This window comes from Wolffia australiana, chromosome 15 (genome assembly GCF_029677425.1).
Source record: "Wolffia australiana isolate 7733 chromosome 15, ASM2967742v1".
NCBI lineage: Eukaryota > Viridiplantae > Streptophyta > Magnoliopsida > Alismatales > Araceae > Wolffia > Wolffia australiana.
The window spans coordinates 6,244,036-6,261,149 of NC_135849.1; the positions used below are offsets into that span (position 1 = coordinate 6,244,036).

At 38.6% G+C, this 17,114-nt stretch overlaps 2 protein-coding genes across 3 annotated transcripts; both read left to right on the top strand.

Annotated features, from left to right (window-relative positions):
• The first annotated feature begins 171 nt into the window (after nucleotides 1-171).
• Nucleotides 172-10,409, top strand: UBP14 (ubiquitin-specific protease 14). 2 transcript variants are annotated; one of them, XM_078587434.1, is made up of 20 exons: nucleotides 172-384; nucleotides 483-654; nucleotides 2,792-2,904; nucleotides 2,991-3,327; nucleotides 3,881-3,975; nucleotides 5,408-5,541; nucleotides 5,655-5,711; nucleotides 5,802-5,879; nucleotides 6,604-6,658; nucleotides 6,727-6,768; nucleotides 6,916-6,996; nucleotides 7,085-7,283; nucleotides 7,367-7,424; nucleotides 7,497-7,619; nucleotides 7,969-8,057; nucleotides 8,153-8,242; nucleotides 8,314-8,493; nucleotides 8,556-8,668; nucleotides 8,868-9,003; nucleotides 10,100-10,409. In XM_078587434.1, the coding sequence occupies exons 1-20, from the start codon at nucleotides 274-276 to the stop codon at nucleotides 10,282-10,284; spliced, it is 2,448 nt and encodes an 815-aa protein (XP_078443560.1). In that variant the 5' UTR covers nucleotides 172-273; the 3' UTR covers nucleotides 10,285-10,409. The 2 variants fall into 2 exon arrangements, with proteins under 2 accessions (XP_078443560.1, XP_078443561.1); XM_078587435.1 differs by having other exon boundaries at nucleotides 6,922-6,996.
• A 450-nt stretch (nucleotides 10,410-10,859) lies between these two features.
• LOC144713271 (2-aminoethanethiol dioxygenase, putative (DUF1637)) lies at nucleotides 10,860-14,994 on the top strand. The gene is made up of 6 exons (XM_078587834.1): nucleotides 10,860-11,019; nucleotides 11,448-11,626; nucleotides 12,294-12,441; nucleotides 13,357-13,557; nucleotides 14,488-14,615; nucleotides 14,720-14,994. Exons 1-6 carry the CDS (start codon nucleotides 10,908-10,910, stop codon nucleotides 14,732-14,734), a joined length of 783 nt encoding a protein of 260 aa, XP_078443960.1. The 5' UTR covers nucleotides 10,860-10,907; the 3' UTR covers nucleotides 14,735-14,994.
• The last annotated feature ends 2,120 nt before the right edge of the window (nucleotides 14,995-17,114 follow it).

The window sequence follows — 17,114 nt, forward strand, 5'->3', positions numbered from 1 at the left end:
AATAATTAATTTACTTCCATCTTTGGCCTATGAAGCTTAAATAGCTTTTATTTTCGGATATTTGGAAATTACCATTTTTGGAATGAGCTCTCTCTTTCTCTCTCTCTCTCTCTCTCTCTCTCTCTCTCTCTCTCTCTCTTCGGAATCTATAAATACCCGCGGGTTGGCGTTGGAGGTCAGCTTACAGAAGAGAAGTCCAAGAACAAGTAGAAGACGAGGGGTTGAAGGGGGAGGGAAACACCTCTTCAACACCGTTGTTGCGATTAATCATCGATGTCGATCTCAGGTATGGAGATTCTGCGGGCGAATCTTGCTAGGGTTCGGATCCCTGAGCCAACGAACAGGATATACAAGCAGGAATGCTGCATCTCGTTTGACACGCCGGTACTTTCTTGATGTTTCCTTCTGAGAGTCTGCTTTTCGTCTCCTTTGATTCTCCTCGACTAGATTTTATAGAGCGCATCTGTGGTTTCTCTTTCTAGAGGTCGGAAGGCGGCTTGTACGTGGACATGTGCTCGTTTCTGGCGTTTGGGAGGGAATACGTGCAGTGGAATTTCGAGAAATCTGGTAATCCTGTCTATCTGCACATTCAGCAGCGCCGGAAGGTTGTCTCCGAAGATCGACCTCTGAAGAAGCCGACTCTTCTTGCTTTAGGTTCGTTTTCGTCGGCATTGTTGACTTTGACCTCTTTGTTTCCTGTGTCGAATGGTAATGTTCTTCATGTGCTCTGTGACGCCTTAATTCTGTGTAAATTTTTCCAGCTAGAAGATAGAGTTCGACTTCTATTGATAATGGCACCGGAGGGCCCCTGATCCTGTTATTTCGTTGATATATCATCCATTTTGTTAACTTCTATATTGTGTTTTTCCAAGTATTTCATCCGCAATACCAGCTCGTTTGGGCGATAAGTCCTAATATTTTTCCGATTACCTTCCACCACTTCTGACCGATGTCAATCATAAACTTAAGTTTCAATGTCCCTGCCAACACTATTCTTATTTTGGAAATGAAGTTTACAGTAAAATTCCTGTACCATTTTGTTAACTTCTATATTTCGGTACTTGTTTCTATTTTATTATAGCTTATCGGAAATATTTTAGTCTGTGAAATAACCCACCAGTACAATACTTCAATTTTTATTTTTGCTAGAGATAACTCCTCTGGCTTACATTCATGGCCTCCTTTTATCCGTCAACCAATAGATCTTCACTTCTGGCAAAGTAAAATGGTTCCGCTCTCGGGGTAGTGAATTTTCATCATAACTTAAATAAGAACGGTTCATACAACCCCTTCTGGTCGCTACCTTTCCTTGTAACTCTACATTGCCAATGCAAAAATGGAGATCAAGTAACAAGGTTTAGCAGAATTTCCTGCTCTGAACAATGAGTGTTTGACCTGGTTTTTTGACATTAGCAAAATAATTCCATGTTGCTAATGTCAGCCTGTAGCGGACTATATTTTTTATTTTCCGTTATTTTCCTTTATATTCTTATATAAGTATCAATATAAAAGGCCTTATGGAAACTTCCGGGGTTTAGTACTAATGGGCTAACTAGGGCCCACTAACGTAGAAAATACACTTGTTATGTGCTTTGCCCTAATTGACACAACACAATGCTATTGCATATTTATGAAATTTGGGCATGCTCTCATTATATCGCACTTGTGCTGTTCTGAAAGATGATTAATATATCAACCATCGGCAGCTGACTTTAGTCTTACTTGATCTCACGAGATAGTCTGGTTATCTTTGTGAATGGAACTTTGTTTGTCAGAGAATCCAGGCATATCATGTGAGAAAAACACGTACTTCCTTTCATCCGACTTTTGAGAATACATAAAATTTACAGAGGGAGTGGCCAAAAGAATATCCAAATGCTGTTTAATATGCCTCTTAATATGTTCTTTTTGACATATTATATAAATCAGCGGTGAGTTTTTCACATTTGAGACTTGCCTTTCATTTTCATTCAGTGTTCTGCTAACAGAGGCATTACTTCTGTTTGAGTGGAAGTGTGACATATGAGAAAATACAACAAAACAATCAAGCCTATTCCACGTTGATGTCAACCTGAGTGATAAGGAACAGAATGTACATTAGTAATGAGGTTATATATCTCCTTTGGATGTTTTCTTCTTGTATCTTTGATAAGCGATCGGTTCCTGTCGATAGCCTCCAGTGGAAGTGTGATATTTCTTACCTGGGCGATAAGGAGTAGAACGTACCTCATAAGGGGAAGTGAGGCATTATACCCATGGGAGAAGACTGAAGAAAAAGGGCTCACGTATGGAATCACGCACAGGGAGGGTCGCATATGTGGACTCCCCTTTAAATAGCCCCTGCATGGGAAGACATGACATGGAGGTCATTTTTCAAGATTTGAGGTAGAAGAGCCGGTCAGGAGGCTGGGAGGCCATAGGAGCCAGAGCCACCAGGGCCGGAGAGAAGAGGAGTCTACCTGGTCACCTCTGTCATTATGTTTCCCTCTTCCTTTTCACTGTGCATCTGTGAACTATGATGGATTCTTTCTCAGATCTGTTCTATTGATTTCGAATCATGTGTAGGGGGGACTGATTTATTTCCAAGATTTGCCAATCATGAAATGGATACAAGAATTGCTCGTATCAGTTTCTCAAAATTATCTTTTTTATCAGTGTTTCGCTACTTTTTTCTCATTTTATATTCTGAATTTTTTTTTTTCTTTTCATCCACATCTTCCAGGAGCACAATTGTGACTCTCTGTCTGATAGGAGGTAGACTTCTTCTGAATGAATAGTTGGTTATGCACAGGTGTTGATGGAGGTTTTGATAATCAAGAATTCGAGTATGAGGAAACTCTCAAAATCATTGTACTGCCGGGGCACGTTTCTCTTCCATTTCCATCAGTTGAATTACCCGAGAAGGTACGAGGCTCTGGATCTCTTGGCACTTATGCCTGTGCAGTCATCTTTTGTCATGGACGTCCAAAATATCATCGCTTCATTTTCAGGTAAGACTCGCAGTTGACGCAATTTTGATCGCTGAAGGTGCTGAGCGCAAAGAGCAGATATCTTCCTGGACAGCAGATAAGAAGCAAGTCAGTGCGTTTGCTATGAATCTCCAGCAGATCGGCAATGGGGTTGTTATTCCTCCGTCAGGCTGGAAGTGCCGGCACTGTGACAAGACTGATAATCTATGGCTCAACTTAACTGATGGAGCTATTCTCTGTGGGAGAAAAAATTGGGATGGTAGTGGAGGCAATAATCATGCCATTGAACACTACCACGCGACGAAGTATCCTCTTGCTGTGAAACTTGGAACGATTACTGCTGATTTGGAAAGTGCAGGTAACCTTTTAGGGTTCCCGCTCGTATTAAGCTTTTCTATTCAAAGGAATACATTTCCATGCGATGATGTTTTGCATTTCCATTTCTGGAATAATAAGAACCTAGGTATTCAAGACTTTGCCGTTTTGTAGAAATAATGTCAATGTGATATATTTCTTCAAAAAAAATGGTAATGTTTTTTAAAGGAAAAATGTTAATGCGATATGTCTATTTGATCGTATTTAAGAATTTTCAATTTTCTTCTTTAAAAGTGGGTTGAGGTTCTGATTTTGCAATGAATTTAGGAACTTCAGCTTAGAGATAACCAGATTACCCCTGCCAAAGTAGTTACCTGGGGACGGGAGATTATTGCTAATGAATTGGTGGACTGATGAAAGGAATAGGACTTGAGTCGGATATTCCTAGTGCTCTCTAGATTGTTATATCATCTTTCCTTTTTAATTATTCTTAAACAGTTAATACGTTGAATTTTTCGTTGTTTTTTCATGCATATTTACGATTGCACATTACTTCATGGGATAAGAATCTTCGCTGGCTCTTTGTGACAGCTCAGATGTTTTCTCGTACCCGGAGGATGATACTGTTGAGGATCCATTGCTCGCTCAGCATTTGGCATTTTTCGGGATTGATTTTTCATCTTTGCAGAAGGTCTTTCTTCGTCTCTTTTATTTATCCACAAAAATGTCTTGTTTGCTTTGCCTAATAGCTTTTTTCGAAATTCGTGCTGTTTACAATTGGCCTAGAACTTTCGTAACCTCGTCTCAGTTTATACCGAGATAGCATGGTAGAACCATAATTTAAATGACATGGCTGGTTGATCATAAATGATAGGTGAGGATCGAGTGAAGCCTCTTGGTATTTCACCACTAAAAATAAACTATAATCAATTTTTTTCTAAGAATCTGTGACATTGTTCTTATACAAAAAGATTAGCTTAATTGATGTTCATTTTCTATGCTTTCGTTTCTCCAAGGATAAAAAGAATGTTGTTGTAGTTGCAACGCTAGATATTTGGTCAAAGCCAACCGGACAATCCTACTGTTCCGCTTTTTGCGTATTATCATTAGTCTGATCAGAGATTCGCATCCATTAGTACTCATTTCTTTCTGAAGCTTATTGGAGTTCAATTCGTCTGCTGTTATTCTTATTTTCTAGGCAATCATTTGGCAAAGCACGTTGTTTGATGAATATCATATTAGTGTTTTAGCAAAAAAAATGGTCGATTTGAAAATTTGCTTTTGGTCATCTCATCCGATTCATGTAGCATAGCGGGAAGGAGTAAAGGGAATCTGAAACTTCTATTTGTCCACGCATGTGTGCTCCTTGTTTGTGACTTATGGGAGGACACGTTTTAAACATGATCTTTAGAGTTTTTTTCTTATTGGAGGTCACTTTGCGTTAACAGAAGCCAATGAGTTTTGTTCAAAAAGAAAACAGAAGCCAATGAGTTTTATTCAAAAAGAATGCGAAAGAAAAACCATAAGCCAATGAGTTTTGTTCGAAAGAAAAAACAGAGGCCAATGAGTTTTGTTCCAAAGAAAACAGAAGCGAATGATTTTTGTTCAAAAGAAAAACCATAAGCCAATGAGTTTTGTTCGAGAGAAAAAACAGAAGCCAATGAGTTTTGTTCCAAAGAAAACAAAAACGAATGATTTTTGTTCAAAAAGAAAACTGAAGCCAATGAGTTTTTTTTCAAAAAGAAAACTGAAGCCAATGAGTTTTTTTTCAAAAAGAAAACTGAAGCCAATGAGTTTTTTTTCAAAAAGAAAACAGAAGCCAATGCGTTTTGTTCAAAAGAGAAAACAGAAGCCAATGAGTTCTGTTAGAAAAAAAACCAGAAGCCATTGAGTTATGGTGGTTCATTATGTAGCCTCCAACTTGTAGAACAAACATAATTTCTGTCGTTTTTATTTGAATTTTCCTGAGTCTGTGCATTGGAGGATTATCCGACATTTTTCATTACTATATTAAGTATTTTTATTTATCGAGTTACATAGACCCTTCATGTTTTTTTAATGCTGGATACGATACTGTCCTTGAAAATTTGGTTATCAATGAACGCATTTACGTATTCCTTCAGACTGAAATGACTACCGCTGAGAGAGAGCTAGATCAGAACACCAATTTTGATTGGAACCGGATACAAGAAAGTGGACAAGAAGTCGAACCCTTATTTGGACCTGGGTATACTGGCCTGGTCAATCTCGGAAATAGGTACCTTGATTAGACTCTCTTGCCTTGATTAAAGTTTATTCCTGTGACCTTCCCTATGGTGTAATAATGTTCTACTATTTTCTCCTCGTAAAAAAATTATTTTCTCCATGTAGTTGCTACTTGGCGTCAATTATGCAAGTAATATTCTCAACGCGATCCTTCTGTGCACGGTTAGTTTCTCTCTGGTTATATTCACATAGTTGATCCTATTAAATTATGATTTGAACTTGTTTATTTATTTAGCACTGGGTTGATTTCAGATATTTTGAAAATCAGAGCTTGGAGTTGGCTTTTAGGACAGCTCCATCAGATCCCACCGTAGATTTAAATACACAACTGTAAGTTATGACACTCTTTCATCAAAACTTGGAGTGTGGAATTAATCTGCTGTTCTCATTGCGTCTCTTTGTTGTTCATGGATACTTGCAGACAGTCTTTTAAGGTTTCTTCAAACATATCCAATGTTGTGTCCACTTTTCAGATCTTTTAATACATCGGAATATCTGTTGCACCATGATAATGTGTGTGATTGTGCTGGATGGGTCGACAAGATGGTTTGGGACAGGCTTTGGCCTTATCCAGAATTTTTTCATCCCATCCTGACACCAATCCCCAACGAGACGTTATAAATCACAAAGTTACCATCCATACGTTGGACGGTATGTTGAGCTGAAACTGCTGAATTTGCGTATAATTTTGGTATACTTTGCGTATTGTCCTGTCTATTGTCTGGGGTCTGGAATGGGATTATCTTTTTATCCTGAGACGAATCACCCATCCTGTCCTTATTCCCTTATTTTACCGATGATTTAGAGGTTTGCTTGCGTAAGTGAGAAGTTCTCGTCATGAATTGTGTACCACAGTTTCGGTTTGAGTTCAATTACTTTGTTGTGATGCCACATTACTATTCACACGAACCATAAGCCAATAATTGTTGGATATGGTTCATACTTTTTTTTTTGAACTATTGGATATGGTTCATACTGCTTGAGCATGAACGCCAAGTCCATATTTCTTTTAAAAGGTAGCTTTTTAGTTTTAACTTCACATGTTTCCTTGTAGGACTAAGCTGGCCCATGGCATGTTGTCGGGAAGATATTCACGTCCTGCATTACAGGTACTCCATCTACATTTGCTTATGTAACCAGACGGATGACCTTGGCATGACATATCTTATATAACCAGACAGATGACGGTGGAAACGGAGTAGGCACTGATGCAGATGATGTAAGTAGAGTTTTCTGCTTTGTTGGAAGCTGATGTTGAATTTTAACATTGTTTTCACCTTTTGGGCTTTATTTTTTCTATTTATAAATCACAAGTCAAAATGGCAAAGGTTTACTTCTATGTAATCTGATTACATTCACATTCTAGAGGCAGGATGGAATACCACCTCGAATGTTCAAAGCAGTCATTGCTGCGAACCACCCTGAATTCTCCACTATGCGGCAGCAGGTGAGCGTTGAGCTTTCTTGACGAAATGATTTACTTTCTTTTTTGACGTATCTTTATCTGAAGTTTAATCTATTTATTTTCATTTTAGGACGCGCTGGAATTTTTCCTTCATCTTCTTGATCAAGTGGAACGATCCAATTCGGGGAAACCTGAATCTGATCCTTCTCGGAGTTTCAAGTTTTGCATCGAGGAGCGTCTTCAATGCCCGTCTGGAAAGATTGCATACAATAAAAGAACTGACTACATTCTCTCCCTCAGCATACCTGTGCATTTGGCGACCAACAAACGTATGTTTATCACTCCTTCTCACTTATTTCTGCTAGAACTGATCTTCATTTATTCTTTGATCTCAATCCTCTACTGCATTCAGAGGAACTTGAAGCATTCCGCATCATGAAGGAAGAAAGGAAGTTGGAGGGAAAAGAAATGTGAGTTCAGTTTGGTTTTCTTATACCTCTTTTTCACCAGACAGTGACTACATTTATAATTGAACTCAACAGAAAGTCTGAAGAAATTGTTCGTCCGAGGGTCCCTTTGGAAGCCTGCCTCGAAACCTTTTCAGCCCCCGAGGAGATTCTCGATTTCTTCAGCACTGCACTGAATGCGAGGACAACCGCGATCAAGTAAGTCATCTTACCAAAACATTCGGGTTCAGACCAATTCAATTGATCAATTATTTCTGATCAATCTAATCGTTTAGATCGATTGCATCATGATCGGTCATCGATATGTTGACAGGGCGATCTTGTAAATTTGTTTAAGCCTGTGACTTTTAGGTCCTTTTCGTCTTAGCATTTTGGCAAGTCTTTTCTCCTTTTTGCCTCGTCATTTTATTTTTAGTTTTTATTGTTTATCGATCAAATCTAGGGATTGGATGTATTTTATCATTGATCAAGAATGACCAATCTAGAAAGATCGATTGAAGAAGGATTATCATTGTTCCGATCATCATCCAGATATACATGTATGCAGAACTGCAGGTTTTCGGACATTCCCTGATTATCTAGTGCTGCACATGCGAAAATTCGTGATGGAGGAAGGCTGGGTGCCAAAAAAACTCGGTACTTCATTTTTGGCCGTTGATCTACCCCGAGCCCATTTAGAAAAAAGTCCATCATTTTGAATTTATTTTTTCTTTTACTCTTTTTTTTCTCAGACGTGTACATAGATGTGCCGGACACGATCGACATTACCCACATGCGCAGCAAGGGCATTCAACCGGGAGAAGAATTACTCCCCGAATCAGGTGCCTGATCATCACTCTTCCCTCGAGTTATATTTCTTAAAATAATTTCTAATTTCCTCAATCTGGATCAGTATCTGGTGGTGGAGAGAATGAACCCGTAGCTGCTAGGGCCGATGCAGACGAAACTATCGTCTCTAAGCTCGCCGACATGGGATTTAGCTACTTCCACTGTCAGAAAGCCGCCATCAACACTTCAAACGCCGGAGTAGAGGAAGCCATGACGTGGCTGCTCTCGCACTTGGATGACCCAGGTCTGCTGTCACCCTCCTCTCACAGAAGAATTTATGATGATGTCATCTCTTCTTTTCTGCAGACATCGACGACCCTATCCCTGATGCAACTCCCGGGGTTGACCCGGCCGGCCTCGACACTTTAATCTCCTTTGGATTTCCAGAGGAGATTGCCCGGAAAGCTCTGAGAGCTTCGGTAAAATTCCCATTTTTATGAGTTTTAGGGGTTTACATTTGAACTGAGTAATGAGACGGCTTCAATGTCAATAAGTAGAATAGCTCATCTTTACTTCACTCTGTCTGCCTTAAATTGATGGATAGAGACATACCGCGTAATAATGTTGGGAGTGACATTTTAACCCTGAAATCTTAACACTGATGTTTTGATCTGACAGGGAGGAGACATTGAGAAAGCGACAGACTGGATCTTCAACAATCCTCAGGCTTCAAGCCCGGGTGATGTGGAAGCGGAGTCGAGTGGTGGCGGCAACGAGCCACCACTCGAGGCAGAGCTTCCTGATGGCGGCGGAAGTTAGTCTTCCTATCTTTCTCTTCGTCTATCTCTCTATCAGTGTTTTTACTACATATCTATTTCTTTTTCTCTTCAAAAAAAAATAAATCCCTCTCTCTCTCTACTTATCTATCTTTCCGTTTTTCTCTATCCATCACTCCCTATTTCTATCTATCTGTCTGTGTCTGTCTCTCCCTCGCTCTCTATTTATCGATCTCAATCTTCAAAAAAAAACCTCTCCTCTCTCTATCCATCTCTCCCTCTTTTTATCCATCTATGTGTCTGTCTCTCCCTCTCTTTCTATCTTTCTTTCTTTCTCTCCCTTTCTCTCTCTCTCTATCTATCTAATCTATCCCTCCCTTTCTCTCTATTTATTTCTCACTTCATCTATTGCTTTCTCTATTTTCTCCTCTCTCTTTCTGTCACTCTCTCTACGTATATTTCTCTCTCTATCTCTCCTCTCTCTCTCTATTTGTCCCCCTCTCTACGCATATTCTCTCTCACTTTCTATCTATCTATCTATCTAATCTCTCTCTATCTATCTATCTAATCCATCTCTCTCTCTCTCTATCTATCTATATATCTCCCTCTCGATATATATTTCTCCCTCTCTTTCTCGATCTATCTCTCCCTCTTTCCCTCTAATCTACATATCTCTGCTCCTATCTTTCTTTCTCTCTCTCTCTCTATATATATATATATATTTCTCCCTCTCTCTCTATGTATATTTCTCTCTCCTCTCTCGCTATTTGTCACTCTCTCTACATCTATTTCTCTCTCTATCTGTCACTCTCTCTACGTATATTCTCTCTCTAACTCTCTATCTAACTATCTATCTTATCTATCTATCTATATATCTCCCTCTCTCTCCGTTCCTCTCTATATATGTACTCCCCCCTCTCTACCTCGATCGATCTCTCCCTCTATCTATATATATATATCTCTGCATCGATCTTTCTTTCTATCTCTCTCTATATATATATTTCTCCCTCTCTCTCTACCTATCTCTCACCCTACCTATCTATCACTCCCTCTCTATCTATGAATCTACCCAGCTACCTACCTATCTATGTCGCTGTCCGATGAAGTCGGCTGATAACGGGATTGCGGGCACAGGGTACAAGCTGATGGGTCTGGTGAGCCACATCGGCAGTTCCACCCACTGCGGGCACTACGTGGCGCACGTGCACAAGGATGGGAGATGGGTCATCTTCAACGACACCAAGGTAGGCGCGTCCGTCGACCCCCCCAAGGACATGGGCTACCTCTACTTCTTCCAGCGCCTCGACTCCCGCCCCTAGAGAGAGACATAGACATACATACCTCCCCGAGGAGAGAGAGAGATGACATTCTTTTCGCCGCTACTGTCTTGTCCGGGAGACCCTTTCGAAATATCTCCGTTGACCATTGACCTTTCTTTTCTTTATATTTTCGCTCCTGATCGCTCAAATAAATCCATAAAATCAGTTTCGTCTATATATATATATTGAAGTATGACTTAGTTCCGGATCATCCAGGATGTGGATGATGGAGGGATGGGACGAAAACAAAAGCCATTTATATTTTTAATATATTAATATATATTTTTCTAAGTTTTTTAGAGAAATATGGACGAGATAGAATACGAAGGGATATATGTACAATTACTTCTGAGCGGCGTCAGTTTGCAAGGGACATATGTGCAATTACTTCTGAGCGGCGTCAGTTTGTAAAAATACAAGGACTCAACTGTCAGATGTGATCAATCGTCCGGTCGCACAGGACGAAAACCGTCCCGTCAGCTGGTCCCCGAGACGAATTTCCATCCCGAAATTCGTCCAAACTCTTGGACGGGACGATTTTTCGTCCCGGGACGAAAAAATCGTCCCGTCTGCGTCAATGCACTATACAGTATGAGGCGAGAGACGAGGGAGGAGGAGAGAGGATGGCGAAGGGGTCGCCGGTTCAGGCGCTGTACGAGCTCTGCCGGCGGACGTTTTCGCCGTCGTGCGCCGCCGCTAGTCCGCTGGAAGCTCGGAAGATTGTCTCTCTCTTGGGTACTTTCTATATATACTTCTCTCTCTCTGTGCGTCATACTCTTCCTGTCGCATCGTGGAGATGAGCTGATCCGTTAATCCTTTGGAGTAAACGTCTGCTGTTTTCGCTCTTTTTAGAAAGATTCTTGGGTAAAATTCTGCGCATTTTCTCTCTTTGCTTGGCCTTGCTCTCGGTTTCGGATGGGAACGGTGGAATCTCGAACTAGAATGAACGATTTAGCCTCTTTACTGTGCTTCCGGTTTGATCTTGACGTTTAATTCGAAGTTCAGTTCCGGCATTTCGCCTTTACCTGACTGTTGTGAAGTGTTATCTGATTAATCTTGTTTTTTTTGTGGATAAATCATAGTTTTTTATTTCTTATGGAGAGAACAGTAGTGGATTGAGTAGAGTTTTTTCATATGTTTGAATGCGATTTTTTCGGGTGCAGATTCGATTCGTCCAGAGGATGTTGGGCTTGGAAACCCTGACTTGGATGGTGAGGATGACGATGAGAGAGGGCTTGGGTTTTTCGGAAGAGATTTGTTCAGGAACTTTTCTTCCTCCAGGACTGGCAGATGGTCTCCGCCTATCACATACTTGCACATCCACGAGTGCGAAAACTTTACTGTAAGATATTCCTCGGATAATTCCACGTGCATTTCAGTTCTTAGCTAAGTTGATTCGGAGACATCCTCTTTTCCACTCGTTCTTCTTTTGGAGTCTAAAAAATTAAATAAAGCTCTATTTCTCCGCCTTCGAATTCCGATGTTGGTTTTTACTAATTGTATGATGTGTTCCTAGAAAAAACTTTGGTCTTTGTGGTGCTTTAATATTTTTTAAAAAGTTTATCCTCGAAAAAAATTGAAAACAATGCTGCCCGAGGTTTCCAATTCTTTTCCCTAGATTATGTTGCACCCAACTCGTCTAACTTGTGATACAAACCTACACTTCCACTTGGGGCATTATATTATTTCCTGCATTTATATGTTTTTCCCTTTGGTGGCAATTTGCGCCATTTTACCCTCTAAGGGTATTTCAATCATTTACCGTCTGTTTACACAAGTGTTTGAATAATAATGTTTTTGACCGTTTACTGTCTAAGGCTATAATTCTTTACTTCTTTAGCTAACCTTATATAGTTCGCGGATTACTGAAGAGAGGTCTTCTCTGCAATCATTTGGGTATTAGTTTATTGATGCTGTGCGAATTTTTTTTAATTAATTTATTTATTTTTTGATGCGGTGCGATTGAAGTTTTACCAATCTCCGCCAATGATTCACATTTTTTAATACAGATAGGAATATTTTGCTTACCAACGTCCTCTGTCATCCCTCTCCATGATCATCCTGGGATGACTGTCTACAGCAAAATCCTTTATGGTTCCTTGCATGTCAAAGCCTATGACTGGACTGAACCTGCTTGCTTGCATAGCAATGGTCAAGGTATTAATACCATTTAGAGCATGTGATGATGTTAAGATATTACGCTATTAGTAATGTTTGCTCTCTGAAGATAAAGTCATGATCATCGTCGTCACAACCAAGTGTGGTAATATGTATGATGATTCTGTCATTGTCATCCTTTTTGTGGAGTAACAATGACAATGATGATCTGGTCATCATCATCCTGGCTCAGACTAATGAAGATGATGATTCATCGTCATCATCTCATCATCTTGAACAAGGATGAGTTTCTTTTAGGGGAAAGCGGAGGGAATTCATGCATCCATCATCATCGACATCATCCTAATCATCATGTTCTAATAAGATTATCCTAATCACCATCTACATTACCTACCTATAAGATTGCAATGAAAACGATGATTTTGTCATCATAATCCTAGTCATGGAAAGAAACAATTACGATGATGATAATAGACTCCAGTAAGAGATCAGAGGAAGACCAGGGAATATGACAAGTGAGAAGCAGACAACGAACCAAAAAATCTCTCAAATAGCCCACTGGCCCCAGTTCAGTCAACAACCTCGCGAACGCAAGGGGAGCATCCCTCAGCGAGAGTCTTCTTTGACAAAAATCACTAGCCCTAATTTCAGTTTCCACCTTCATTTATTGGCCAGTGGTATCAATGTGACTTCAGTTTCTTACAAGTGTAATGAAGCGAGATGGATGGCTTCTGGGAAGATGATTTCATCAGCGTCATCATCATCCTGGCATGGACGAATGAGAAGGACGATGGCAACTCATTACTGTCATCGAGGATGTCGAACACTCTCTTAACGTGTGAAAATTCATCTTATTTTCTTTTCTGGAAACAAGCAGCTCGTTCTTATTTGTCTTTTCTTTCAACATTCTCTTGTGTGACTTTCCATCCGACAATTTCACCCATCAATGTGCAGTTAGACTTGCAAGGTTGGAGAAGGACACAGTTCTAACAGCGTCTTCTCCCACTTCTGTTCTCCATCCAAAAACTGGTGGTAACTTACACTGCTTCACCGCAATCACATCTTGTGCTGTTCTAGATGTCCTGGCGCCGCCGTATTCTCCATCTGCTGGGCGATTTTGCACATATTACCATGACTATCCTCTTTCTTATTTTGGTAAGTTAATTGATGATTTGATCTTCTATTCAACTTAGAGATATGGTTTTAAAGCGTATTTTAATGTAAAACTATTAGGGTTTGGCATATGGGATGACAATGACAAGCAGACGAAGATGATGAAAATTCATCATCGTCATCATTACAATTCTGAATCATCCTCTGGTCATTGTCTCATACCAAAAACAGATGATGATGATGATGATGAAAAGTTGGTCATCGTCTCCGAACCTTACGAGCTAGTGAAAAATTTTACGGATGAACTAACACAGACTCTTGTTCCAAAATTCTTGGCAAAATCTATAGGTGATTTTGTTTCCATTTTTATGGTCTAGATCTTCGTAGCCATAGAGTTTGGGTGCTCAGAGTGGAATTCATTGTTTAAAACTCTTGACAATTGGGTTTGGTAAAATTGATCACTAGCAACCACCAGCAGTTATTCTCAATAACTGCCCTATTAATATTGGTTGTATGTTATTTCTCTCTGTATAAATGGGTCTAGCCCACTTCACAGGATGGGCAACCATACTATTCATATCATGTCGTGTACCACACAGAAAACCATGTAGACTGAAGATACAATTGGGCTTTCGTGTCTCATGGCTCGGCGCAATCTTTATTGGATTAAAAGATTGATCTGATCAAAACAATTGTTATTCAATCGAACAAACAATCTTTAGATTTATCGATCCTTATTTATTGAGTTGCCTGATAATTTTTTGTCAAAAATCTGTAGAATAGGACCAAAAATTAGGTGACATGGCAAAAGCTCAGGAAAAGTGTTTGGCCCCTGATCAGAATATTAGTCGAAGATATCTGATATCAGTCGGAACATTTAAATTGGATTGTCTAACTCTTCTCTTGGGGCATTAGGTCTCTTTATTAGAAATTTTTAATGTTTCTTTAAAACAAACGGAGGCTTCGTGACAGCTGCTTCAAGTACAATGCCGGATGGGGCCCAAGAACCTGCAGAAGAGGATCATGCATGGATCGCCAGGATTCAATCCCCTGAAGATCTCTATATTCGTCAGGGAAGATACAATGGCCCATCTGTTCAGGTATATTTCCCTCATTTCCTCTTTAATCTGGTTTCATTGACTTGGTCTCCTTTTTTTTTTTTCCACCCAATTAAATCTTCAATTGGGGAATTTTCTTCTTCCAGGATTATGTACCATAGTTTAGATGGCTGAAGAACTTCAATTCATCTGATTTCCAGTCTTCGTAGAAAAGGTGAGTTTTTTTGCCTAAATGGCAGTTTTTCTGTTTAGTATCCCGAATATCTGATCACACAGGGCAGAATGCTCTTTTGGCAAGCTGTTCTATTCATTTGTATGGGCTTTGCCGTGACAAAGAATGGGGGTTACACCTTAGCATTGAGTTTTGTAAATTTTATGTTCAAGGTATTTACTTATTCTTTTCTCCTGATGACAGGATATATATACTTGCCTTTAGGAACAGAGAATCAATGTGTTCAATGGCTTTTCTCTCATTCAAATAGTTGTCACTATCTAAATGACTATAATAACTACTGACAGCTTGGTGTCATGCCTCCATTGCTCTCTCATCAATTCGAAACATCATAAAGTAATCCAATCTACACGAGGACGGCAAAAAAAATATTGTTAGGGGATTTATTTATGTTATCTGATATCTTTGTATTTGTGCTTGTGCTATAATTTTTTGGTCATTGACCTTGTACGATGCCCGAGAGGAAAATAGGAAATTGGGCAAAATATAAGAAAATTATATTTGAGGAGCGTCTTCCATCTAGCAATCCCTGCATTATGAGTTTGTATTATCAAATAGGTTGTAATCACTGGAATCTAAATATCAGCCTATCTTAAATATCATTATATCATATATAGTATATGTGACTGGATGTCAGTCATAAGTGTGGGATCTTAAATATTTTTATTTTTGGCAACTGAGGGGAAGGGATTGGTAAGATTTGACTAAGTGAATTTTTGGATCATCTTATATTTATAACGAGCTAAGTGGAAGTTTTAAGACGGTTGAGTTGATTGGTATTTGTGAGTTTTTGAGTGCTTTAGATAATTATTGAAAGGCTCTGTTATAGGAATATTGAAAAGTAATTTTTAGAGTATTTTATTTATCATGAGTTTGTATTATGGTTTATACGGTGAATCAGATGTTTTGGCATTTCTTTTTCAAGTGTAAGATACTAGCCCCGTAATTGAAATGTGATTTGAGAAGTACAAAGAAATGTTAACATTAAATATTGATTGATATTTATATCATTTCTAATATTACTTCCAGAATCAATGAATACTGATTACTACACCTCTCTAAAAAAAAAAGGAGTATGTGTCAAGAAACATTATCAACGTATATCTCTGGGAAATTGAAACTGTAGACATAAATCCACCATCTATTTGAAGATTTTATTGTTTTGGAAAAAAATGTGAATACTCATAAGGGAAAAATGTTTCAAGAGAAAACCAGTTTAATTCAAGGTCATCGGAAATATGGATATGACATGAAGTAAAGTTTCAAAAACATTCAACAAATATTCAAATATATCCCGGCTGTTATTAATGGAAGTTTAATGATAATTGATTTTTCTTGTTTTCCAAACCATTGAAACGTTTTGATAAAGTTTATTAACTTACTTCAATTAGTAATAGCCGGGATATATTTTCATGACACAACTTATCCTTATCCATAATAAAATGAAGATAACTATCCGTTTAATTTATTATATTTACATTAATTCAAAACAAATGAGTGTTCAACACTTCAGCTATATGGGTTACTGATGCATCTAAATTCATATATCTGCCTGTTGGCTTCTAAAGTGACTTCAGATTGTTGGAACTCTTACGACTGAGCAGCTTCGTCAAGAGACGCTCATGTGATGTCAGCGGTTAGAGCAGGTGATTGAAATGGATAAGGAGAACCACAAGACAGAAGAAAAAAATTCCCCCTTGTTATTTCTTATGGAAAATTCGCAGTATATAGTGCAGATGTGGTTTGGATGTTGAGGTCCAAATCATGTCTCTTAAAATGGTCATATTTAATAGATATTACAGGGGTATATATGTAAAAAGATAAACAACATAAATATCCAATTCTAACAGGGATCTGGTTCATCATCTAGGCTTCAGAATAATCAAATCATTAATGAATCTGATTTTCATCACATTATTATTATTTTCAAAGTTCTGGGAAAAATGTGTTTTTCATACTCTCCCTCCATTCGTGACTTCATATTTGTTAAAAATGTATTAACTTGGTATCCTAATGAGACTTGGGATGATATTATTAGTAGATTTCCTTATACCCAATTAAAATTTGAATTTTCATACAACTTAATAAATTAAATTTGATATGTTTATTAATCATTGGATTTGAGATGATGCTACTTTTAAATTTTCTACTTCACATGATTTCAGCTTTATAAGATATTTACTGCATTGATTTGTTCACTTGATGAGACGTGTGTGGTGATGATGTGGAGTTGAATTGTATTCATTGACGTTTAAATTGGAATCTTGGAAATTAATTATTGAATATATTTAACCTTATATTACCGCTGG